The sequence below is a fragment of the Hirsutella rhossiliensis genome, assembly GCF_020360975.1.
Source record: "Hirsutella rhossiliensis strain HR02 chromosome Unknown scaffold00001, whole genome shotgun sequence".
In the NCBI taxonomy this organism is placed as follows: Eukaryota; Fungi; Ascomycota; class Sordariomycetes; order Hypocreales; family Ophiocordycipitaceae; genus Hirsutella; species Hirsutella rhossiliensis.
In genome coordinates this window covers 2,156,285-2,181,217 of record NW_025408667.1, presented here as the reverse complement: position 1 = coordinate 2,181,217, position 24,933 = coordinate 2,156,285, and the positions used below count along the sequence as shown (strand labels likewise).

The window sequence follows — 24,933 nt, the reverse complement described above, 5'->3', positions numbered from 1 at the left end:
GAACAATCTTACGGGCTATAGGGTAGCTCGAGGCATCCACAAACGAGATGGTGGCCCGTTGCCAACCATCGCCGAGAGAATAGGCGCATATAGGAGGATAAAAAGAGAGGAGAAGAAATGCTGATGACGAAAACACTCTTTCTCCTCAAAAGATCGAGTGGTCTAGGCACTTATTATCAATATTCGCGGTCAATGGACCCCATTTCTCCATGACCAGTGGCCCACGCAATGTACGCGCTACCCATGTCATCGTCAAGCATCTCCGTCCATCATGACTCGTCTCGCAGATTTGTACATGCTTCGCCGCTGCACCGTCCTCAGATGCTGAGCGTGGTCGTGAGCGGCAGGTTGCGGCTGCTATTGCCGACATGGATGCGGTGCGTGCCCTTCTGTAGCCTCCACTTCTGCGCCGTCGTGTCCCAGACACTCAAGTCCCGCCTCGTCAGCTCAAACGACACGACTTGCCGCTCGCCAGACTTCAAGTACGTCTTCTCGAACCCGCGCAGCTGCCTCGCCGGCTCGCCGGGTATGCCCACGTACAGCTGCGCCACCTCCGCGCCGGCCCTGGCGCCCGTGTTCTCGACAGAGACGCTGACCACGGCCATGACGTCCCACAGGTCAGTCGGACCGCCGGCGGCAACGGCGCCGACGGGGTGCGGGCCTCGGTTGGCCACCCCGGGGAATCGTATGGCCAGGTCGGAGAAGGCAAAGGTCGTGTAGCTGAGTCCGAAGCCGAACTCGTAACGGGGCTCGATGCCGTGCTTGTCAAAATACTTGTAGTCGAGATAGGTGCCCTCGGAGAAGTCGGACTGAGGAAACTTTTTGTACTTGCCGTGTGGTAGATCCGGGTTCAGCAAGTGGCCGTAGTCGGTGTCATTCTTGGCCACCGTGTACGAAAGCTTGCCCGAAGGATTCGAGTCGCCGTAGAGCAACGAGACGAAGGCTTCGCCGCTGTCACGGCCAGGGAGGTGCGCAAAGATGATGGCCGTGACGTTGGGGTGGTCGACAAACGAGTCCACGAGGCGAGGGCCGGCGTTGTGGAAGACGACAATGGTCTTGGCGCATTGGTTCGCCACTGTCCTGATCAGATTATCCGTGTATTCGTCGTGGATGGCTGGACGGTCGTAGCCCTCGCATGCCCAGGCGTTGCCAAACACGATACACGCGTCCGAGAGCGGATCGACGGCCGGCTCGGCCGATTCGAAGTCGTAATAAATGGCCGTGTCCTTGTGGGCTGCCTTGACCTTGAGAGACTCAAAAGGGGACGTGAAGACGGCTGGTGTCGTGGCCCCAGAGCCGCAGCCGCCATAGAGAGTGCCCTTTTTGCCAATAGTCGAGTAGTCTGGGCTGGGCCTGGAGTTGATGAGGGTCTGGCCAAGCTCGAACACGTCAATCGACTCGGCACCAGATGCCCAGGATGCGGACGCGAGCAGGCCTGATCCAGGTGCATAGGCGTCGGGAGACTTGGCCGAGTACCCAAAGAGTGACAGCATGCGAGGTCTTTTGAGAGGAAGCGTCTTCTTGGTGTTCTTGACGAGAACGTGCCCTTCGATTGCCCCCACGAGAAGCACGGGCAAGGCGCTGGCGGCGCGGCCTTCGACGGCCTCGTGCGGTTTCGTCAGGTCTTTGGGCATGCCAAAGCCCGGCTTGGTGAAGATGGTATCCTGCTTGAACTGATACCACGTAGTCATGATTCTAAGGGGCCGGGCGTCAACATTGTCTTTCAAACGAGCAGGAAATACAAGCCAAAGGACAGCAGGGGACCTACCGGGTCACCATGTCATCGACGCGAGATTCCGGCACAGTGCCATTCTTGACAGCCTTGATCAGGTTATGGCCCCAGAACTGGTCGCCGCTGGGCATGGCCATGTCCAGCCCAGCCAGGGCGGTCGCAACGCCCGCATGCTGCGCGCCCCAGTCCGTCACAACGAATCCCTGTGGAGCAAGGTTAGCACGTAGGCGAGGAGCGCGCCTCCTAGCTGCTTCAGAGGGACGTACCTGAAAGCCGAGCTCGGTCTTGAGTAGCCCGTTGAGAGTCTTACTGTTGGCGCAACCGTAGGAGTTGTTGATGCGCTGGTATGAGCACATGATGTTGCCGGCTCCGGCTTTGACGGCGTCTTGAAACGGCCTGGACGGGGGCGATGGGTCAGTAGACGAAGGGGGGCTCGCTGCTGTGCGGGCGCGACTTACCAGAGGTACATCTCATGCATTGTCTTGTCGTCAATGTTGGAGGATATGGCCTCATCTGCACCCGAGGCCGAGGGAGTCCGGTAGGTCTCTTGTTCATTGGCGATAAAATGCTGGCAAGACGGCCAGTAAGTGATCCGCCTAAGCCGGGTTCGGGGAGATGCCAAACCTTGACGGAGGCCTGGACGCCTTGGGCCTGGATGCCTCGGACGCTCTCGGAAACGAGCAAGCCCGAGAGATACGGGTCGACGGAGAAGCCCTCCCAATTCCTGCCGCCACGAACGACACGCCAGGCCGGGCTGACGACGGGACCGAGAAGCACGTTGACGCCTTTGCGGCGAAACTCGGCCGCCATGGCGGCGCCGCGTCGGCGGGCGAGGTGCTTGTTCCAGCTTGGGGCGACGGCATTTAGCAGGCGGTCAAACAAAGGAACAAAAGGGCCTCCTCACCTAGCGCCGACGTGGATGCCGCTGGGATAGGCATTAACCAGGTCGGTGCCACGAAGGCCGTTGCCGGCGTCGCTGAGACACATGCCCGGGAAACCGAGGCGCTCAATGGGGGCGATGGAGCCCGAGCATCCGGTGCCGAGATCGACGCCGCCCGTGAGACCGACCTGCGTGTGGCCGAGTCAATCAGCAAACGAGGAGAGAGAGAAAGGGTTGCAACCCATACCTTCTCCTTGAGCGTCATCTTGCTAACTAGGTCCACGGCCATGTTGTGGGCATGCGCCCAGTCACCGCCCGTCATCGGAGCTGCGGGCGAGAGCCATGGGGGTCAGAAGCCGGCGCGAGGACGGGGTGGGAGGAGCTCCAGGCGACTCACGCGAGGGATAGATGGGGGGCGACTGGCCGTAGAAGTAGGCGTCGTCCGTGATGAAGCCGTCTCTGTTCTGGTTGCTGCTGGCCGCCGCTAGGACCGTGGCATGCTTCAAGACGGCCAGGCCGGCGAGGCCCGACAGCAGAGCTCGCGACGGCGAAAGCATGGTGGACGGGCGAAGCGGAGGGACGGGAGAGACAGGCGTCGCCAGTGGATGCGGCCGGGGAGACGGTAGGCAGAGATGGATGGACAGGCGAGCTGGGTATTCATAGTCGAGCAGCCCGTCTCGCGTTCCTCGCAGTCTCTCTCTCCCTCCCCCGCCCTTGCCCCTCGCAGATCAGATGGTCATCGACGTGCCGAGGGAGCGGCAAGCGGCGCATTTGTCTATCCAGCCTTGGCTGCAGGCGCGGCAGCAGACCGCAGGCCCCCGCCCCTCCCGGCTGCCGCTTCTCTCTCCGTGTACGGCTGTTTGGCGTCGGCAGCCGTTGGCGGTGCGCGAAAGGAAGCGAGGGGTCGAAAAAGCAGAAAAAGATGCTTGGCCGGAGTGGCATAAACTCCCGTCTGGGGAAGTGGAGTCGCCTGCGGGGAGGAATGCATGTCTCTCCACCACCATCAACCTCCCTCTTTCTCATCTGTAGCAGACATATGTAAACGTGGCGACAACTCGGGGAGCATTGCACGCATCTGATGCCCCGAGAATTGTGCAGAAAGACTCGGCCTTTTCCCTCCGCCTCTTGGCAGTCAGCGGACTGGCCTGGGAGAATCTGCTCGTGCACGCAGACAAGGTCAGATCCCTTGATCAATTTATCGGAATGTCCTGAAGAAATCTCAGCCATGCGAAATCAAGGGCGCTGCGTTTCCCGCAAAAACTCTTCCGAGTCCAGGCGCCCTCGTCAGCTCGTCCGGGCTCCCTGACAGGCAGCCAAGCAGTGACCAAGTCTCCCAGCCATGTTCCATCACTGTGGGCGTGGCTGGCTCAAGTTGCGCAATCCCCTCACCGCAATCGCTTGACACTGCGTCTTCAATATTCCTTTATTTCCCCACGCTATGCTCGTCCACCTGTGGCGTCAGCTCCCGACCCTTTCCAATCCCCTGCCAACGACATAAATTAGACAGGCCCTTGTCAGCTCGTAGGCCTGGGTATCATTCGTCAAATCAGTAGCCCATCGGCTTCTCCACCTCTTTCAGCCAGCCCATCGACTCGATTGCGGCGTCCAGCCCAGGCACCTGCCAGTCGCTCCTCGTGTAACCTTGACGCAACAGGGGCATCTGCTCGGCGCCCAATGAGCCCATCTCCCCTTCGAGTCATCATCCTTGGCTCGGCAAGCTCGACTGCAGGGCTATGATCTCCGATGCATTTGCATTACATGCTTCAATGGTGTGACAAGAAAGTAAAGAGGGATATATGGCAGAAAAAAAATATGAGGAGTGAATCGGATTACCGGCCGTGGATCCCACGTAATCGTACAAACTTGTCCGGTCCATCGCGCCGTCTCGCATGCATTCCGGCCGGTCATCCCGGCGTGGGCGCGGGCCGAGGACGGCGGAGAGCGCGTAGCCCAAGGCCGGACACGCATATTCGTCGCCTCGGCGATGACGGTGAAATGAGGCGAGAATTATGACCATCCCATGTGTGATGAGGCCAAGGTGCGCAGCCATTGTCCCAACGCTTAGTGGCTCACAGAATGAGCTGCTTGAGGTTGCGCTGAATTATCATGTCCTGCACGGAGCCCATGGTGATCTTGAGCAAGTTGGTATCTGTAGCGTTGGTGAAGTGGCCGTAAATCTCCTTTTCCTGGTTCCGGCTGAGGGCGCGGAACTTGTCGAGGAAGTACTTGCTCGCTGCCTTCCAGTCGTCTTCCGGCCCGTGGTAGTCGGTGAAGCCATGCTGGCCGATGGGACTGTGGGAGAGCTTCTCCTTAAACAGATCCATCTTGTTGAGGAAGAGAATCATGGCCGATTTCGCGAACCAGTGAGAGTTGGCAATTGACTCCCATAGCATAAGAGCCTCGTTCATTTGGTTCTATAATAGAGGTGCCTAGTCAGCTTTCTCGAATAGGTTTAGACGGGAGGGAGACAAGAGGGACGGCCTTACCCCATCCTTGTCTTCCACCAGGCACTGGTCGTAGCCGCTGATGGCCACGAGGAAGAGGAGGCAGTTGACGTTCTCGAAGCAATGGATCCACTTCTTGCGCTCCGATCGCTGGCCGCCGACGTCAAACATGCGATAGGTGAGCTGGCCCAGGTCGAATATAGTTTCGGTAATGCCCGTCGTCCGCAAGCGGGAGCGGAGAAGGTCCTGGTTGCTGGGGACAAAGCCATCGGCCCATATGCGGTCTATATCGTCGAGGAAGCTGCAAGGCCTCGAGTCAGCCGCCATGGCGAGGGGATTCCATATCGGCTAGGGTTGGACATACTATGCCAGGTTGTCGTGCAGCGCGTACTCGTTTCCTTTGGCAATGGCCGCCTTGACGCCGCCGTCCTGCCAGAGCGCCTTGATAGGCTCGACATAATCCCGTGGCAGGCTCTCTTGTAGGCCGACCTCGCGCTCCACGAGGATGTGGGCCATGTATTTCTGTGCCAAGCGAGTCAGTCTCGATGTCTCACCGGGCCCCAGTCAATTTAAAGTTGGCGAGGCATTGTATGAAGCTTCCGCTAACGACGGAATGACACGCTCCGAGACGGGAAAAGAACTAACCTCGTTGTCCGAGTTGTCAAACTCGTAGCCCATTTCGGTCATGGCCCCTGATATGGTGCGAAAGGACTGGACGATGTTGCTGAAGATGACAAGCTTCCACTCGAGCCTCTCATGGTCGTTGAAGCCTTGCGCGTAAATGAGCTTCATCTGCTTAAGGATTGTCGATTTGCCTGATTCACCGGCTCCTGTTACACAACATGTGAGCGGGTGGGCCAGATGGTACACGGACGGTAGAGCCTAAACAAGGCGACGGTGACGCAGCAGCTGCCCCGGCCCTCGTACTCTTTGCACGCCCTGAGCCGTGTGGGCGGCGGCGGGGAAAAGAAAAAAAAAGGAAAAAGGGGAGAGCAAGGATGGCCGCTTTCTTCAGCGGCTTGTGCAGCTCGCATTCGGGGAGGGGCTTGTTGGCTGCATACCTAGCAGTAGCAACTTGACCTCCCTGGCCATGCGCTTCTCGTCCTGGCGCAGGATGCGATCAATGTCGCGGGAGCGGGCGGTGTCGCCATTGTCCTTGCTGCTGCGAATGCCAAAGCACATGTTGAGGATGCAAGCGGCGCGCGGGTGCTGGGCGGCTCGGGTCGGGACGAGGGAGAAGGGCGAGGCCTGGGGCCGTGCGGCGACACACCAAGCAACCAACTTGTGTTGGGAACAAGCGCTGGTCGGACGGAAACGGACACGCGGCCGTCGAGGTCACAGAAACGGCGGATAGATGGGAGAGACGAGGCGATGGAAGGAGAGAGAAAGAAGACGGAGGACGGCGGCCGAGGCACTTGGGGAGGGGTGAGAATTGGCTTCGACGTAAGCAAACGCTTCTGTTTCGTCCGTCGGCGTTCGGCGCCTGTCGTTGGGAGGAGGGCGGGGGGGCGTGCCAGGGTATATTGGTCGTATATCGGTCGACGAAGGAAGCAAACCGCCGCAGCTCTCGTCGATGGCGGCCTTGGCTTGGGTGGTGTGGATGTATGTATGTATGAGCAAAAAGGACACGGACTAAGGGGGGGGGGGGAGAAGCGGGAAAAAAAGACGAAAAAAAGAGAGGGGAAAGGGTGCAAAAAAAGAGACAAGAAATCGGGTCACCCCTCGTCGGGGACCCGAGAGGCTCCGCCTACGGCAGGGAACGCGGCGGTGGTGGTTAATGGGGAGGGTCCCTTGATCACGTCCTCTTTGCCGCTGCCATCTGCCATGGCATCACCAAAAAGGCGTTGAAAGTACTCTGTAGCGAGCGGGTGGGAAGTGGGGAAAGAGGGGAGGCGAAGCCTGTTTGGCCAGGCTGTACCGATTAGGTAGGTCGTGGGCCGGCGACCATGTTTCGGATTGCCGCTAGCTGAGTACCTAGGTCCTGGCAGGTACCTTGGAGTACGCAGCGCTGCATGTACGGTTGTACGGTACGAACATGGACATGCACACGCGACAGCGCGCTGCAACTGCAGCTGCAATGCACATGCTCCGTACTTACTGACGCATGCACTGCACTGTACATGCACTAACAGCAAGCATCGCCGTCCACTGAATACTAATGTCTAGTCAACCAGCGCCTCTCCAAATATACAGGACAGTCTAAGTTACCACCTACTAAACTACGTGGGCTGTCGGCCTGGCTACCTAGGTAGTGCTACTGTCGGGCTTCTCTTTCTTTTTTAGATGTAGTTTCTTCCTCGCACTCAACTACCGGTAGGCACTTGGCTGGCATTGCCTGTGTGGCCCAGAGCACCCCCCTGAACCCTTAAGGTGCCATGCGTGCGACTTGCTCTGTTATACCTCTTTGGCGAGCACTCCCAAGGTAGGTCTTAATTATCCATCCATCCGTATTACTCTACCTGATACCCGAGTTATGTAATCGAACGATATAATCCTCATCCCTGGTTCGTCCAACCCGCAAACTCTTTCAAGCCTAGGAGTACCATCCGCGACCAAAAGCCATGGCCGAAGCGACAAGATATTCCTCGGGCGTGTCCCTTCCACTCAGAGCTCAGCCTCGGATGGAGAGAGTTTGCTCCATCAATGGGACGCTCCACATGCCCTCGACCCCGTGAACGGACCACCCGGACAATACAAGTCATGCTATCCAGGCTCCAAATCAGGTTCGCCTACGACCCGGGTGCCGTCACCCGTCATGATTCTCGGCCGGGAGTTACAGGTACATACATACAGGCGCACGTGGCGAAGCGTTCTGTCAGTTCCTCTCCGTGCCACCCAGGCGCTTCGACATGTGAGTGTGTGTGTGAATCTGGTCCGTGTACATACGTACACATGTGTGCCCCCTGTGCTCCTCCCGCTCGGCCCCGTCTGCGCGGGAGCCTCCGCCTGTCATCCGGTAGAAGGCCGAATCTAAGTTTGCACGCACAGGTACTACGGCCTAGAAGAGAGCCTAGAAGAGAGAGCAATCCGTCGCACATCCCCCGTTGGCAGGCGCTCGGCGGTCTTGTTGGTCCGGTCTCCATCCACCGCCCGCGCGTCTTTTTGTCCGCGGCCTCCGGTCCCTCTGGTGGAGATTCTGCCGAGAGTCGCGAGAGAAGCAAAGAAAGGGAGAAAAAGGAGCAGGAAACGATGAACGCCAAGGCATCATGAGCCGCTGTCGGGCATCCTCGGCCCCGTCGCCCGACGCAGCAATTGCTGAGAAGTCGGCTGGAAACGAAACTTAATAGGTAAGCGTGCACAGTGTGCTCCTCCGCTTGCACGCAACCTGGACCTAGGATCGGGGGTCCTGACTCGTGTGCCCCTGATACCCTGTCCCGCCCCCCTTTTGGTCCGCCGGGACGAAGCACAAAGGCCCGCGTCGCAGCAGCGAGCGCCTAATCACGTACTGTACTTCATAAATGACATTAGAACGGGCTGAAAAGGGGGGATTTGTTTCGAGCGCCCAAAACTTATTGCTACAAGACGACGCTCCATCACACTGGAGTGCTTTGCGGCTCGTGCAGAACCGATCTGGCACCCCAGCTCGTCCTTCGTACAAGTACGAGGACAGTACTTTCACTTGCCCACCCCCTTGATCCTGATCTCGGTGGCTGATTCCGGTAGCCTTGGCTTTTGCCTCCCCACGGGCCGCACTAGATGGTATGTGACCAGGCGCCAATCTCTCACGGGCGAAAGCAGATTCTGCTGTCGAATGCTCTCTTCACTTGGCACTCTCTGATCCGACGGGACTCCATCCAGCATCGCTGCGAGGTACTTGCCGAGCACTTGCAGCGATGTACGTATTCGACTTGAAGCGAGGTAGGTACTGTACTGTACAGGACGTTCTCTATGATACTGGCCCCATGGCAGAGGGTGTGATGTGGCTTGCGCCCGTTTGTGAATGGAAGCGCTGTGATTGGCCGTGCCATCGACTTCTCGAATGCTTCGAGAACTGGTCTCACCAGCAAGTCTCAGCGTGGGAACTTGGCCAAGGTGCATGCTGTACCGAGTACTAATTATACATGATGCAAAACACGGCCACGGCAGGGTCCCGTTTGCTCATGCAAGTGTACTACACATACGCCATCTCGACCCGCGGATGCAGCAAATCGACACCGGTTTCGGGGTCCCGGGCTCATGGCAGCGCCGGCGAGGGGGGTTCACTGAATGAAAGACCAGCATTGGCCACGGCTGCTCCGCGGCCTTGATTGCCCTTTCATTCGTCCGACCATTAGAGCACCCCCTCATGCACAGCTGTCAACGGCCCATCACCGAGGCCTGCGTCGTGTTGATGTCACGAGAGGGCAGCGGCAAGGCGGCGGTGGGCGCGGAAGCATCGGAGCCCGGAATTGGAGAGCAAACCGTGGTCTGCCATGTTTCAGCACCCGTCCCTCTGCGAGGACGAACCAGGAGGTCAGACAGTCATGCCACGGTAATTAATGACGGGACCGACACAAATGCTCCGTACGCGTCCGTGCACATTTGACTTGAGGAGCAGCTGGGACAGGATGTCGGGTCTTGACGTGGTCTTGACGTCCCGTGGATGCAAAGTGCAGTGTATAGCAAAACGGGGCATGCTGTTGCCGTTGACACGCGTCAGTCGCTGGCTACGCTGCTTGTGTGTGTTATCCGCGTCACTCCGGCGCCCGGTCCGTCTTTGCTCGCATCCATCGTTGAACCACTTCCAATTTGCTCATGGCCCATGACCAACACCAACGGCCGCAAGCAAACCCCCCCCCTTTTGGCTCCGGCGCTAACTTAAATCCTTGCTGCGCCGGGCCAAGGGCCACCAGGCATTATCCCTTCCCTGTCGCCCTCGGGGGCCTTTCCGCGAAGAAAGAACCTCGGGGATTGGCCCGGCCAATCGCCCGGGTCTCCCGCCACGCCTCGAAGCTTGAGAGAGCACGACGACTGCACGGCATTGATGGTTTGCTTTGTTCTGCCGAGGCCGCAAAATCAAGAAATCAGTCGCGTCCGGTGCCAGAAACTTGGCAGTAGGCGCGGCGTGATGCGGGATGCATGTCTCTCCGCATGAGTCTTATCACGGCGTTACCGGGCTCAAGACAGGGCCGGCCAAGCACGTGGGAACCCCTCGTATGTGCAATGCACTTTGCCCTGCCGCAGACAAGACTGCCAAGTCTCGAGAAGCACCCATTACTGAGCTTGCGGGCAGTGAGAGAAGTCAATAGCCGCCCCGCCGCTGTGGCACCGGTGAAAGGCGCCCAGTATTACACGCAGCAAACGATGCAGTGCGTGACGACGACGACGACAGAGTCTCACAAGGCGACCCCCCCCCCTCCTAAATCTGATCCTGACAGTTCATGATCCCGGCATGACCATGTGTGCGAGCGCGCGAGCACGTGGCTAGCAAACACTCCTTTTTGTGTCCGCCGCATCTCGGCACTTCACTCTTCGGCTCCCTCCTTTCTCCACCCGAGGCTACAATGATGTTTCACTTTGGCCAATTCAGCACCGTCGTGGAGTTATCAGTACTCCCAGAGTCAGAGTCAAGTCTTGCGGGTTGCTCTGTCCAGGCAACCCCTCGTTCGGTAAAACGACTTGGAGGGTACGCATGTCAAATAAATGCCCGAAATCGTGGCAGCTCGGACTGGTTCCGAGACACATCGGCTCAAGCTCAAGGCCCCCAGGCAGCAAAAGCGCAATGCCCAACTTGGATTTGTGGCTCTGTTTGGCCTCCTCACACGGCCCAGGATTATAGACAGCATCCCCGCCCCCAAGGCAATTCGACTCAGCCGCGGGTCATACTGCACTCCGTGTGCGTGTAAGCTGACCCTTGGCCCCCTTAACCCTCTCCAAGGGTGGTCGACTGGAGGGTGTGCGAGATGCATCCTGCAATGGCGACGTAGTAAAAGGTCACCAGCAGTGTAACGGGTGCTGCATGCTGACAGGATTCAGCGGTATGGTCTCTTATGTCTCTCCGGTTGCTGCCTTCACGGCAGGCGATCTCGCACATGCTCTAACGCCAAAGTTCCCAGGAGAACCCTCCACTGCAGTGCGTGCTTGAAGATGTCTTGGGTGCGGAAAGGGAGATATGCTGAAGATGTAGCATCACCTATGGACCGCATAGGAATTAGTTAACAAAGACGGCCTGCAAGGTGTTAGAGAGACATGATGATGGGACAAGGTAGCAGCAATGGACGGTACAAATCTCCCGGGAACAACATGTACTGTACTCGAGTTGTGGCGCCGAAGCAAAGTCCTCAATCTCGCTTCATTAATGACAAAAGGGCCACGCAGCCGAGTGTCAAGGACATATTGTCCTAGCCCACCGAATGAAGGTGCCGGATAGCTGGTATCAAGCAGGTCAACCCCCTTTTCTCCGCGTGAGAGACAGGATCCTTGTCAAGGGCAAGTTGTCAGAGCATTCATTGCACGAGTGCCGAGGCCAAGGACCGATGCCTAACCCTCTATCAACACCAACCCGTGGCTTTGGCTGATCCCTGGAAGCTCATTGGTTGTCAAATTCGGGGACGGCAACCAACGTCTGATGTAGTGACAGCCTTGCTGCCTCCCCTTTTCTTGCTCAGGTGCATGTACTGTATGATGTCGAGAAATGCACAGGCATGTCACTACCTTCCCGAGACACTTAACCAGGCGGAGGAAAAACCACATGGCCGGTCCAGCAGCAGGGAAAGGTCACGGAGAGCGACCATGTTGTTTTTAACCTGCCTACCGCCTTACCTTGTCAGCCCTCGCTTGAGGGCCTCCCCCTCTGTATTCCCAGGGATTTGTTTCGATGAAGCGCCAGCCCATCCGCCACCGGCACTTCATCTCGGCAAGCGCCCTGAGGAGACCAGCTCAAGTACGTGAACTTGCTTGAGACCGGCATTGAAGTCGTCGTTGTCGACGCCCAAGGGTTCGGTTGGCCTGGAGCCGGGGGTATGACGTACGGTAGCTGGGATGGCCGCGATATGCCTGAGTCGGTGCCAAGTACGAAATAGTGCGTATTTTCAGCGCAGGGGTGGAGGGGAGAGATGTAGGGAGCATATTCGATAGATGCCTGGACCTTGCCGTTGATGCCCGTCTCTATCCAACCACAGTCTTGTGCCACCGTCTCGTAATTGCACCAATGCTGCGGCACTCGTGGCTCCTCTCCCGGTTCAAAACCTTGGACAGGCTTGATGAAGAGATGCACGTTGGCCACGACACGGTGGGCGGCCGATATCGACTGGGACCTGAGCCTTGGCCGGCAGAGCTGGCTTCTTGGGCATCCTGTGCGGAGATTGAGCCCGAAAAGCCTGGCACTATCTGGGGATGAGACAGGGTCATCCATGTGAGGCATGGAAGTCTATTCGACGAGCTCCGGATGCCAAGACTCGCTGCCCACGGACTGCCAAGGTTCGAAGTCGCGTAAAGTATCAGAGTACGGATGGATACATGCAGGGGCATCTCTTCACTCCTGCTTCCATGGGATTTCTTCTTCACCTATTCTCGAGCCACCTCGTCTTCTACCAGGATGATCCTTTTGTGAATACTCCACTGACCACGACATTAGCAGCCTCCCCGGAGCCGAGGTGTGACGACATGAGCGGCCCGCACGCACGCACTGCAGGAAGCTCACCACCCATCCTGGACAGGCAGTCGTTTTGATCGCCAAGACAACTGCTCTTTGTTGATTCAAGTCTCACTGCTGCACTCGGGCTCCTCCACAACGCAGCCTCCTCTATCAGACGTATCGTATCCCGCAGCTCGTCGATCAGCCGGTTCAGCTCGTCCTTGCGCTCAGACGCATCCGCTCGAGACATGAGCTCAAAGTCGATGAGGGTCGCCCTGCCGTCATGGATGAGAAAGTTGTGCTTGTTGATGTCCCCGTGCTTGAAGCCCGACTCATGCAGTTTGGTCAAAGCGTCGCGACACAGCCCGAAGTCGTTGGGCGTGGCGTGGCGAAAGTCGGTCACAAGACCTATGATGAAGCCGATAACTCTTCCCTCTTCCGCCAAGTGCCCGAGGAAGGGAGGGCCGATACCACGACCCTCTAGCAATCTGTATGCGTCAGTCTCCTTCTCGAAATACCCAATCTCGTACGGGAAGCGCGTGAACTTGGCGGCAACGGTGGATGCGAAGTGCGGACAAGTAGCCTCGTGGACACCGACGTGGAGCCTCTCTCGCAGTTGAAGCTCCAGGTGGTCGATGCAGATGGGGTGCCACGTCTTGGTAACGCCTGGCAGTATTTCCTTCGCGACGGATGCAAAGTGAGGCTTTTCAGTCGCTGGTTCCCGGGAGATGCGGCCCTAGTTCCAATCTCCTGGCGGGAACTCGGAGAGCATTGGAATCAGAGCCGGCTCGAAGCACATGTCGTCGACTTCGTAGATGCCCCGTTCGATGTTGACGTATTTGACATACTTTGCATCCACGAGGAGGCGGAATTCGCTTTCGTCTTCTGGATCAATACTTGCCTCGAGCATTCGAACGCTTGGGGTGTTGCGAGCCATGCTGATTTCGACTTGAACTCACATTTACAGAGTATGCCTCTTTCATAGAAGGCTTCGGCTCAATAATTAAACTGTCCGTAGATGCCTTTTGAACCGGCTCCCAGAGGGCGATGCCAGGCGCTGTGGACAAACATCTCCATAATTTCGCTTCGCTGGCTACCCTCGTCTCTAAGGTGTACAAGGTTCAAACGCGGCAATAAAGAGCCCAGCTCACAGAAACGTTGACGTGAGAACGCGATCCACGCATCCCAGGAAAGCATAAACCTGCCCAACGCCGTACCCCTGTATGTCGCATACCCATAGTCTGTCAACATGTTTTGCAAAAGATGAAAGAAACCGGGTGAATTGACGGCAACAATCCCGAGCACGCGCCTAGGCATCGCCTGGATCCTCCAAGAACTCGTAGCCCTCCTCCGGCGGCAGCAGGTATGCCGAGACGGCCAGGCCTACGGCGGAGAGGAGGCAAAAGACGGCGCTGACGGTGCTGAGATACCATGAGAAGTCGAGGTTCCACCCGGGAATGTTGAATTGATCGTCGTGGTCGAAAAGATAGGCCTGCGGAGAAAACGTCAGCGCAGTCCGAATGCATCCAGCCAAGCCCCGGCGCACGGGGGAGCGGAGAACGCACGACAAGGGAAATCATGACGAGCTCGACGATGGCGACGAGCGACAGCATTCCCGTGACAAAGGGCCAGCCCGTCTCACGTTTGTATTTGCCGCCGCGCATAATGACGAGGAAGGTGACAAGGCAGGCGAGGCACAAAATGGTGGCAAACGAGGCCATGAAGCCGACGGTGCGCCACATGGAGCAAAAATAACTCCCGCCGGCTTGGCACAGCTCGGGCGAAGGAAAGTCGCGGCATCGTGGAGAGTCGAGGTTGGAGCAGCTCTTGTGCAGGCCGATGTTCTTCTCAAACGTCTCGCCCTTTGCTGTCGTGACCGAGTATGAGACCCAGTTGGGGGTCGCGAGTGAGGCGATGGTCATGGCGGTTGCTGGCGAAAAGAACCAGGTCAGCTCCATTTGTTCGTCGCGCCGTGTCTGCCCGCGACAGCAGAGTGCACGCAGATGCCGTGGGCTTGCGGCGTCGTCGAGTGGCGAGGATGACGACGTCACTGGGCGGGTCTGGGGCAACGTACCGGCTACAAAGGCCACGAGGGCCGACGAATAGATGGAGACGCGGGTCATGGCGGTCGGAGGAGCGGCTGGGCTGGAATCGAGCGTTGCGGAGAGCAGCTGAATGGGGGGGGGAGGGGATGAGAGGGGAAGAAGAGGAGGAGGTGGAAGGAGATGAAGAAGCTACGACGAGTCACTCCCCGTGAAGCGTTAGTGTCGAGCTGGCAGCTTCCATCCGTACCTGTACCTGAGCGGTGTTCGCTACATGACAAGTGCACTAACAGAGCTGGAGCTGAGCTAGCCGCATTCAGTCTGCATACTGAGGGTGGAGTACGATAAGAGTCTACCCTTCGGTGTCGGCCCGCCAAGTACTGGACACCTCGGGCGCATCTGCGAAGCTGAAGAGGCTAACGCAGCTGGCCAGATGACGAAACTGTCGGTGACGGCGGCATCCCAAAGGCGCCAATAAGGCAGTCGCTGCGTCTAGTGGCTCATGCAGTATCACGGCCTCTGTCGGCACCTAGGGCAAGGCGCGGGCGACCGAGTGGCTCAAGGACCTGCAGCCGTCGGCTGGTCATCATCTGGTCCTCCTGTCGTCGGTTGGCGGAGGCCGGAGAGGAAGACGGGTTTCGGCCGAGGGGGAAATTGGGTGATGGACATGCCCTACGATCTCGTTACAAGACATTACTGCCCAAGGAAAAACGGAAGAATAACCAGTCGGCAGCTCGATGCTTGCTGTCCATGACCGAGCAATGCGATGTCTATACAGTATTGTGGGTGTTGACACCTCGCCTGTGTCGTGGATGCACTGAGATGAGTGCTCACAATGTCTGCATAAGCAGATACTGGTTGCATTTTGCGCAGCGACAGATACACATTTCCTTCAGTGGCTCGCTCATATCTCATAAAATCGTGTCGACGCCAGCGAACATTACATCCTCATCGGGCATATCCGAGCTCTGGCCCAAAGCACACCTTCGCGTCGTCCGAATCCTTCCAACAGCACCTCCCAATTCGAAGCCATGATCCATCCTACCTCACTCCTAGACCACGGCCGCAGAGTTGTCGGTACGATGACCAGCCCCATTCTTGACGAGCACATTGTCGCTCCGGTGCGACCTCCAAAGCATCGCCTCGGCAAGAGTGTTGCAGATGAGAAAGAACCTAGACGCTGTGTCAGATGGCATCCCCTCACCCGGCAGTTCTAGGGCCGACCCACAACCCAAGGAAGTTGAATGCCTCCATTGTATGCTTCTTCCCGCAGTTCCCCAACAAGGGCGCTGTGTAGTAGCACCGACCGCGGCTCCAGTCCTGGGCCGAGAAGATGAAGGACGTGAGCCAGAGATACGACAGGATCAGGTTCAGCGGCATCAAGTAGCCCCCATAGCTATCGATGAGAGGCAGGACCATGCCGAACAAGTAGATGGCCAGAGTAATGGTAGCCTGGACAGCCAAGTCAGTTCCGCCCGGGTCGCCAAGGGCAGCTCGACTCACGATGACCTCCTGGAAGATGATGTGGGTGCCGCGGTAGGAGTCACGGTGAATGAAGTATGACGCCAAGGCCATGACGATCAACGACGAGAGAAACACCATGAAATGGTTTCCCAGAATCACCATTCGCAGCATGGGGTGGCTTCGTGCCATGATGACGGGCGGCAATGTGTGTGAACCGAGGTAGCAACGTCGTAAACTTCGTAGAAATCCAAGGCTTTGCTGACGCGGGATTCCGAGAACGAGTACGAAGTACGAATTTGCCCAAGTAGAAGCACGGCAGGCCCTGTTTATAGTCGGGCTCGGCTTCGTCGGACATTGTCGTGCCATCACAATGACGTGAACTCACCTCCCGGCATTGCCACGTCTGCCGTCCTGTCAACCAATGGCTGCGCCAAGCGTACGCTGTACCACATGGGCACGGCCGGGAGTTCAGTGGTCAATCCTTCGTACATGATGTCAAAATTTGCCGGCATGCATGTACGCTGGTTGGCTACTGTGCAGACTACGCGGAGCACTCGACCCGGCTCCCCCCCCTAAGAGAAGTCAATGCTGTCATGGCGCTTGGCGGGCAGCGACTGATCACTTGACCAAGGCAGCGGAAGTGGTCTCGAACGCCGGGTGACTGGGACGTTGGCTGGGGTCCGAGCTCGAGTATCGCAACCCATGTTCAGTAAGCGTCCTGCAAGTGGCCTGGGTAGCTTGACTGCCTGCATGAGACGCTCTGCTCAACCCCAACCAAGTTCTGCTCTGAATGGGCAAGTATGCTTGCATATACAGCAACGTTGCCGCATCCGTCCTTGCCGTCAGAGCCAGTCTAGGGAGTTTGAATCCAACTCCGTGTGTTTCCTATCAGCGCGCCCGACGATCGTTGATCTAGAACGATCATATACAGCAAGGAGCAACTTGCAGATGATGGCAATCTGGAAGCTTTCAATAAGAGTATCGATGGGAGTTCTTGATCACAACTACAGATGCCATTCATGGGCTGCCTCGAATCAGGCCACCACCAGGCCAGATTCATGTTATTCCACAGTCCCCCACAGCAACTGTTGTGAAGCGGCAATAATAGCTCGTCCAGTACTTTGTTTGTGACGTCAAATGCTCCCCTTTGCCACCAAGTGTCGTTTTCTCGACATTTGCCTGTTTCTATCCCACCCGTGTGTAGGTTTGCACCAAACGAAAGCTATCCGATTCGCAAAGTTGGCGTCAAGCAGCCACACGCAAATGCAACAAGGCCACAAGGTGGTGTCCTCGCTTCAACACAATGACGCTCAGAGCTTGAAGCGGGCGTGAAGAGGTTATATAAGACGGGCATGCGCCCTGGCGAAACGGAGCAACAATCTTTCAACCGAACAAACTTATAACTCGAGTCAAGCTTCATCCACGCAACAACCAGTCAGAGTAAATCCATTTGTGAGCTCTTCATAGCCATGGACACCGCAAAAGAAACCCTGCAAAAGGTGACCCATTCGTCCAAGTCCGCTCTCTTTCCAACCAGCTCGTGAAAAGGGGCATCCGCGTCAACGCCGTGGCTGCAGGTCCGGTTTGGACGGCGATTATGGACACTGCGGTCAGTAAAGAAGGCCCAAAGGGCCATGGGCTTGGAAACTCGACGCCCATGGATAAGATTACACAGCCCGTTCATGTTGCCACGAGCTACGTGTTTCTTGCCGTCAAGGAAAGTATGTACATGAGCGGCCAGACGCTGCATCCGAACGGAGGCATAGTGGTCAATGGTTGAGTGCTGATTCTTGTGAACACGGAAAGCTCTGGCCATTCGGCGTGTCCCTGGCGGAAGTGTGCTTCATGGCCGATATATGCGTGGATTCTGTCGCTTTCGTTGTGTAACGTGATAGTACAGAATGACAACGAAGAGTTCCCTGTTTCTCCGTTTCCCAGGTACTGTGAAGACGGCAGTTGTAGGAAAACTAAACTTCATGTTAACAAGTGGAGTTCAACATTGGGACCCGTCTGTGCTGAATCGCGTGCATATTTGATGGTGTTCTCTTTGTCTTATTGCAAGTCTGAGATTATCTTGATCATTAACTCCCAGACAATAATCCTCACAGGGCTCTTCGTCTAAAATACCGTGGCATCGGATACTTGGCAGGAGAAGCTCGCCTGTCGTGTCAAAAACGCAGATCGTGTGCCTCCCCTGTCAACAGCCGACGATCCATCGAGGACGCACGAAAGTTGCAACATTGAATTTTGGCAACGGACGAAATCACGTCACTCTGGCGTCTGGTGCGAGTACACGTGCTGTCCCCAGTTGCGGCTGTCAAAATTGACAAGTCTGTAACCGAAGGCTTGCTTCGCGTTTTCTGGCGTGGCAGAGGCCCAGAGAGCGTCATAGTGATGATGTTCATTCATCGCCTTACCGGTTGCCAGACAATTCTTGTTTCTGCATTGGCGGCTTGGTACGCAGCTCAGGGTTGAAGAGAACCTTACACAAACAAGATTGGTACAAAAGTAGCTTATAATGCCAGTAGTATGACAATCAAGAGGAAAGTGACGTCAAGATTAAATAGGAAAGGTGTACGAATGCCTGGTAGCTTTGGGGAAGCAAACTCCCATTTCGCACAGCAGCTTTTGTCCCCCTGCTGTGGACACTTTGGCAGCCACCAATGACCAGCACGGTGCTTCACTTCTCCTGCATGTACATACGTATATATGGCAGGCTTTCGATTTCCTGTAGCCCCCGTCATTGGCTACCAAGATACTTGTGTATGAAACGTTTCAGATCCCGAGCTCAGTTCATGGTCGGATCATTGTGACATCACACAAACGCGGCTTTAGATCACGAGAAACGACATGTGGCCAGCGACGCACATTTGTTTCCTACAAGTAGCGTGCGCTTCCCGTTCTCACGTCACTGGGGACAAGATCTGCTCCTCATTCTACCACCAAATCAAAACCAGCATCATGGCCAATCGAGACAATCATGGCGGTCTTCCCAGAGGAGACGACTTCGACAAGGATCCAGAGAGGGTCGCCGCTGGCCATAAAGCCACCATCGCCAACCCGCGTGAGTACCTGAGGCGTTGCGATGATCTATGCAGAACTTTTATCTGATGAGAACGTGCGCAGAAACGTCTGACAAGGCAAAGGCGCACTCAACGGCGGTTCTAGGCGACATGGGGGAGCCAAGGCGAGCCCAAGGACAAAACGAAAGCGATCTAACTCAGCAAACGGGCAAGGACCCAAGCAATGTGTGAGTACTATCGCTTCTGCACCGTCAGATGCCTTGGACAGTCTTTGACTTGATGCAGTGCTCGCGGTCTCAAGGCGACTATCAGCAACCCTGGCGTTTCCGCGGAAGCAAAGAATAATGCAAAGGAGAGGCTTAAAAAGGAGGATTTTTGATCGACTCCGAGGATGGATTGCTGGGGAGAGCGAAGAAAATCTTGATATACATCGCGTAAAGTGCCAAAGGGCTACTTCTTTTTCAATTTCCTTCTCATTGCTCTAGCAGAGAGCGCAGAGCCTATAGCCTGAAGAGGAGAAGAGCATGAATAAAAACAGAACTTCTACCTCGAATAATCAGCGAGGTGACTTTGCATCTAGAGCGACACATGATCAGCAGAGGTCGGAATTCGCATATGCAGTAGCACCATACAACATGGGGCAAGCAGCTGCCCAATTACGCTTGCGACTATGTATGTCTGGTGGCAGGCTGCTCCCAGGCATACATTAGTAACGATGATTGAAACCCCATTCTAAAGTTTGCACTACATTGCATGGGCCACACTCAAAGTTCGAAAGCCCGGGCGTCGCTAAGCAAGCAATTCTATCTCCTGGTGTATGGTTTGAGCCCACCTCAAATTGTAAGAACAGGATGATAAATCATGGCGAGGCTGGCAAGGAGTTAATCATGGTTCATCACATTCTTAATTTGCATTCCCCAATGTCGGGAGCGTCGCAGGCGGATAGCTGTGCAGTGGACGCGCCTCAGATGACGCCCACCGCGGACGTGGCCATTAGGACCGTCACATTGCAGTCAATGCCCGCGGAGCCACCGAAACTGGCTATAGGAGTCCCAATAGTGTTACAGGCATGGGCACCATGCCAAAAAACCCCATGCCCCTGGACGTTGACAGCAACCGGCTCACCGCACAACAGATGATAGGGCAGGATGAACAAACTAAGCGGGGCTTCTTGTTCTCGCCACAGAAATCCAAAACAAGGCGAAGAACTCGCCGAGCTTGCCAATGTTGCAGGAATAAAGCAAAAGATGCAGCGGGGCGCAGCCGTGTAAGAGGTGTGATGCGCGGGGAAAGACCTGCCAATATTCAGATAGTCCCAAAGAAGGGGTTCGCGGGAACAGTACAGTGACGGGAGACACACCAAATCCACCTACACAAATTCGCCTCACATTATTAAAGCCGAAAGGACCAAGATGAGCTCGCCCTGCGACCTGAGCTGGAAGAATTGCGTGGTGCTCGAATATAGGACGCTCAGGATCAAATGGAGTATGTTGTATTCACCATGGCTAAAACGCTGGAGGTTCTGAAACGACGTCTTCATTGTGTTGTATTTAGTTGAGCTCTCTCATCGCTCGTTCCCATCGTTCTCGTACGTCGTTTTTCGGGACTTGCTCGCACACTTTACGTTATATCGCTGCCCGTGGCCACCGGCGAAAGGGGGAGGTGACTTGCAAAGCTATTGCGAACACGAGCAAGAGCTTTTCTAGTGCTGGACGGCAGTTCGTATAAAGATGATACCCAACGCAAAGCAGCCGAGCCAACAGGCCCCTTTGTCATACCCTACTCTTGCGACTGCGTCCGTTTGGGCTGATAGGGCCAAGAATGAGGCGCTCGTGAGCCTCTGCTCTTTCAAAATCCACAATGATGACACTAAATCCGTCACACGACGCATTACGTGGTTCTGCATCATGATTTACCACAAGGCGTTTGTGCATTTCTGCAAGCGCTGTGGAGACTTTCGTGATGATCCCAGGCCCCACCGATCAGTGCTATGGTTGAGAAGACGCCGAGCATAGGTTAGAAGCAGGAAGGTCGTGTATATCTTCTCATCGGAGGTGTGAGGGAAGGTTAGGTCGAGGATTCCGAGACTCACAGGAACATGCGTTCCTTATATAAACGGTGTCTGTCTATGGCTACGGAATGCCACTAGTCCATCATATGCCCTTGGACAAGACAAAATAAAGCCAAGGGTGATAGAACGTCTCGTCATCTACCGGATCGAGAATGGTTGGCAGATATTTGGTTCGCCATTCATTCTGAAGAGCGTCGCTAAAGTAAGCTGGATCCAATGTGATGTATCTGGCCTTGCAATACTCCCAGTATGAGGGATACCATCCAGCCTGGCCCCAGTCAATGACGGCCGCCACTGTTGGATTTGAGTCTGGCGATAGGATGATGTTGGGTGCAAGGAGATCGGCATGTGTGAAGACAATGGGTACTTGAGCGCTGATGTCGATTCCACAGCCATTTTGAAACTGTCTAGCGGCGTCGGCGCCGTAGAATGGCCCCTGGAGGTTGGGATGATAGGCGAGGAGAACATCGTTGAGAGGATTGTCGCCCAGGCTGCCTATACGAAAGGGGTCCATGGTTAAGAATTCTCGACATGTCGCACGATTGGGGATCAATTTACCAATAAAAGGCTCATGCGTTTGCGGTTTGAGAGCTCTCCACGCCTTAACCATGTGCTTGAGTTGCTCGCAGATGGCGTGTCTAGCATCTTCGTCGAGGTGGCCCCATTTCTCCTCCAAGGTGCAGCCGTCAACTAAGGCCATGTAGATGAAGGTCTGTCCCTCATCTACCGTCCAGCCAAATACTTCAGGCACAGGGACGACATTTTGCAGTTGTTGGTAAACCATCATCTGCGTGCGAGCTTCTGCGATTGTGACTTCAGCTCCGTATTTGACGACGAGCCCCAGCGACCGGATTCTGACGGGCGGCGGACCATAAGGGATTTCCCGGTGATCTGCCGGATCGGACGATTCGCCGGATTTTGGTTCCCTTGCATTCCGGTGAAGATTTGAGTGAAACTCCACGAAAATAATATGAAACAATCTCACATTAAAGCAGAAGCAAGAAAGATGCCTAGCAATTCCATTCAATCTACTTCGCAGTCATCAAGCCACCGTGGCCGCTTCCTGTGGCGTCCCGATCGCGCAAGTCCCCGCATTGCGACTACCATCTCCTGGTCGCGCTCGACAGCCAATGATGGCTTTTTGGGACGTGAGGAAGTGGTCAATGCCGGCTTTGGATCTTTACGCAACTTAATGTTTGGCGATTTTGAGTGTTCCGGAGCTGTCGTCGGTTCTGGTGGAGCCGAAATGGCGACGACAATCTCGTCTCGAACGCCCGGACTCTTCTCGCGAGTCTGTGGAGCAACAGAGGTCCGGATCCCATTTCCGACATTTTTTCTGGTTCTTTCGCTTGAGCTCTTTCCGTATCTGCCTGTTTTCTCCCGCTCTTGTTGTCTGGCTTCCTTTGCCTGACGTCTTTGCTCAGTTTTTGCCTCCCGCTGCCTTCTCTTCTCCAGAGCGAGAACTTTGAGGTTTGCCGCCTTTTGCTGTCGCTCAAACCTTTGTCGTTCTTTCTCCAAGGCCTCTTCTTGCTTCTGAGTCTCCATGGCTGCTTTCTTCAAGCGCGCTTGGGCCACTTTTGCAGGGCTAAATACCTGCGCCGAGTTAGGATCTACACGATCGAAAGGTAATCCTTCAGAGCTTTACCGCGCATTCTGCGCTGCTTTTCGTGAAAGATAGTCTCCCGAAGTCCCTGATTCTCATATCGAAGCAATTCGTTCTGAGATTGGAGACTTTCGAGAGTACTTTGAGCTTCCGACTGTCTCGGCTAGCGTTTTTGAGGATCCATCGACTACCTTGTCGACAAGTCGGCGCAAATCCCGAGCAGTGGGCTGCTGCAGGGCGAGCGAGTCAACGGAGCTGTCGCCAGACTCAGACTCATCTTCTGTTTTCTCCGCGATCTGCGACAAAACGACTTCAGGGTCAAATGGGAGGAGTCCGGTCCGTTTCCAACCACTTGCGATGTTCTCCGCCGAGAAAGATGACCCGAATGCGTTCCAAAATAACGACCAGAACTCGCGTTTCGATAGCCCGATGAGTCCCTGTGTCTTTGCAGTCCACTGGATGAGCTGGTTGGTGTATGCGGTCGAAAGAGGGCCAAAAAGGGACACATCAAGGGGCTGCAGCCTGTGCGTGGAATGCGGCGGAAACACGGCAACGATTATCCGATGCTGGTCACACCACTCCAGGAAGTCCATATTGACATGACTAGAGTGTCCGTCGGTAATCAGGAGGCGGTAATCCCGGCCGTTTCGCGCCTTTTCTTTCGTGAACCGGTCGAAAACACCAATGAGCCATTCCTTTCCAAGTTCATGGTTCGTCCAACCCGTTTCTGAGGTTGTGAAAAACGCCGCTTGGTGCTCCGGATCAAACTCCGTGAGCCAGGAGTCCTGAACTTGCCCTGGCTTGCCTTGGTAGATGAGAAACGGGGGTAGCGCTGTCAGGTCTTGACAGACACATGCCAGGAACGTGATCCATGATCTGTTGCCATCCTGCGCAGCACCGATCAATTTTCCTTGCTTCTTGGCACGAACAGAGAATACTCTCTTGGTACGATTGATGACGCCGAGGAGAAAGCCCTTTTCGTCCACATTATACGTGTTGCAAGGCAGGATGTCGTATTTCTCGATTTTCTCGCCAATCTTGTACGATCAGCAATGAAGGGATGGACTTGGGCACCTACTTACAAGCTCATAGTAGGCTCTGTATCTAGAAGCATTGTCTGCTCTCTTTCTTGCGATATCAAAACCGTCGAACCAAGTGCAACCGAGCTCATCGCTGTTACGTCGGACGAAGCTATACGGCCAGTCCTTTCCGACCTCAATTTTGGCGATATCCTGGGCAAAACTTTTGATCATCGGCAGCGTAGGCGGAATCCCACGTGATGAAAGCTTGCGAATATACGCAACAAGATCCCTTTCTTGCTGTTTTGAGAGACGTGACTTATACAAACTGTCGGCATCCCGTCTTGACCTCTGTTTGCCTTGGTGTCGCCGTCGCAGGGTAGTCTCGTCGCAATTGAACTGACGCGCAGTCTTGGCATAGTTAACAGTGTCACACAGCTTCAGAAACTCAAGCGCTTCATCAATCGGGGCCATGGTGGTGGAGAAATTCAGGATTGAAGTGGAGACGTGAACTGGCGGTGAATCCGGCGAATCGCCCGATCCGGCAGATCACCGGGAAATCCCTTAGAAGTCCGTACCGCGGATGTTGCCGGACTTGGCGTTGATGGCTCTGATCTCGGCTGGTGCAGGAAGCGCAGACGCCCGTCGCTGCTCGAAGAAGCTGGACTCGAGGCATGCATTCATCTGGAAGTCCTTTGCCATGTTTCTTTTGAGCCTGCCTTCGTGGCCGACAAAGAACAGCGTGCGAAGTTTCACCACACGCAGGGTCGGCCCTATTAGTGTCGGCAAGTTGATTGAGCACGTGATCGACCGGTGTGCTATTACTGTAGACAAATAGGTTACGTAAGCCAACATGACACCGCAATCAGACGTCGCAATTCCCTCCCTGGTACCTGCTGTCGGAACTTTGGTTTTGCGGCCTGCCTAATAAGGCTATCTACGAGTAAAAGAGAGTCCAGTTGAGAGGCTTAAAGGATCTATCAACTAAAGCTAAAAAGCGAGTCTATAAAGCTTATTACTAGTTATTAGGTCGTTGCTTTAAGAGAGAAAGAGTATATAGATGTATAGGGCTGATATTTGAAGATTTTGAAGTCGAATCG

At 55.6% G+C, this 24,933-nt stretch overlaps 7 protein-coding genes across 7 annotated transcripts; 1 reads left to right on the top strand and 6 right to left on the bottom strand.

The window, feature by feature from the left end:
• Positions 1-317: 317 nt before the first annotated feature.
• HRG_00276 (fibronectin type III-like domain-containing protein) lies at positions 318-3,169 on the bottom strand (the record flags this gene model as incomplete). The annotated part of the gene is made up of 9 exons (XM_044858747.1): positions 318-951; positions 1,012-1,695; positions 1,769-1,935; positions 1,999-2,128; positions 2,191-2,300; positions 2,357-2,579; positions 2,637-2,800; positions 2,860-2,939; positions 3,010-3,169. The coding sequence occupies 9 exons, from the start codon at positions 3,167-3,169 to the stop codon at positions 318-320; spliced, it is 2,352 nt and encodes a 783-aa protein (XP_044725147.1).
• Positions 3,170-4,681: 1,512 nt separating this feature from the next.
• On the bottom strand, positions 4,682-6,238 carry HRG_00275 (g-protein alpha subunit domain-containing protein; the record flags this gene model as incomplete). Its single annotated transcript, XM_044858746.1, has 5 exons — positions 4,682-5,026; positions 5,099-5,357; positions 5,421-5,578; positions 5,702-5,886; positions 6,118-6,238. The coding sequence occupies 5 exons, from the start codon at positions 6,236-6,238 to the stop codon at positions 4,682-4,684; spliced, it is 1,068 nt and encodes a 355-aa protein (XP_044725146.1).
• A 6,303-nt stretch (positions 6,239-12,541) lies between these two features.
• On the bottom strand, positions 12,542-13,594 carry HRG_00274 (lipopolysaccharide kinase (Kdo/WaaP) family domain-containing protein; the record flags this gene model as incomplete). The annotated part of the gene is made up of 3 exons (XM_044858745.1): positions 12,542-12,595; positions 12,745-13,347; positions 13,571-13,594. The coding sequence occupies 3 exons, from the start codon at positions 13,592-13,594 to the stop codon at positions 12,542-12,544; spliced, it is 681 nt and encodes a 226-aa protein (XP_044725145.1).
• A 326-nt stretch (positions 13,595-13,920) lies between these two features.
• On the bottom strand, positions 13,921-14,734 carry HRG_00273 (pre-mRNA splicing factor; the record flags this gene model as incomplete). The annotated part of the gene is made up of 3 exons (XM_044858744.1): positions 13,921-14,103; positions 14,177-14,541; positions 14,686-14,734. The coding sequence occupies 3 exons, from the start codon at positions 14,732-14,734 to the stop codon at positions 13,921-13,923; spliced, it is 597 nt and encodes a 198-aa protein (XP_044725144.1).
• Positions 14,735-15,705: 971 nt separating this feature from the next.
• Positions 15,706-16,306, bottom strand: HRG_00272 (membrane-associating domain-containing protein; the record flags this gene model as incomplete). Its single annotated transcript, XM_044858743.1, has 3 exons — positions 15,706-15,826; positions 15,882-16,105; positions 16,157-16,306. The coding sequence occupies 3 exons, from the start codon at positions 16,304-16,306 to the stop codon at positions 15,706-15,708; spliced, it is 495 nt and encodes a 164-aa protein (XP_044725143.1).
• Positions 16,307-19,078: 2,772 nt separating this feature from the next.
• HRG_00271 (conidiation protein 6 domain-containing protein) lies at positions 19,079-19,519 on the top strand (the record flags this gene model as incomplete). Its single annotated transcript, XM_044858742.1, has 3 exons — positions 19,079-19,181; positions 19,244-19,367; positions 19,426-19,519. The coding sequence occupies 3 exons, from the start codon at positions 19,079-19,081 to the stop codon at positions 19,517-19,519; spliced, it is 321 nt and encodes a 106-aa protein (XP_044725142.1).
• A 1,774-nt stretch (positions 19,520-21,293) lies between these two features.
• Positions 21,294-24,067, bottom strand: HRG_00270 (DDE superfamily endonuclease domain-containing protein; the record flags this gene model as incomplete). The annotated part of the gene is made up of 7 exons (XM_044858741.1): positions 21,294-21,706; positions 21,770-21,923; positions 21,993-22,102; positions 22,857-22,929; positions 23,006-23,701; positions 23,753-23,851; positions 23,897-24,067. 7 exons carry the CDS (start codon positions 24,065-24,067, stop codon positions 21,294-21,296), a joined length of 1,716 nt encoding a protein of 571 aa, XP_044725141.1.
• Positions 24,068-24,933: the final 866 nt, after the last annotated feature.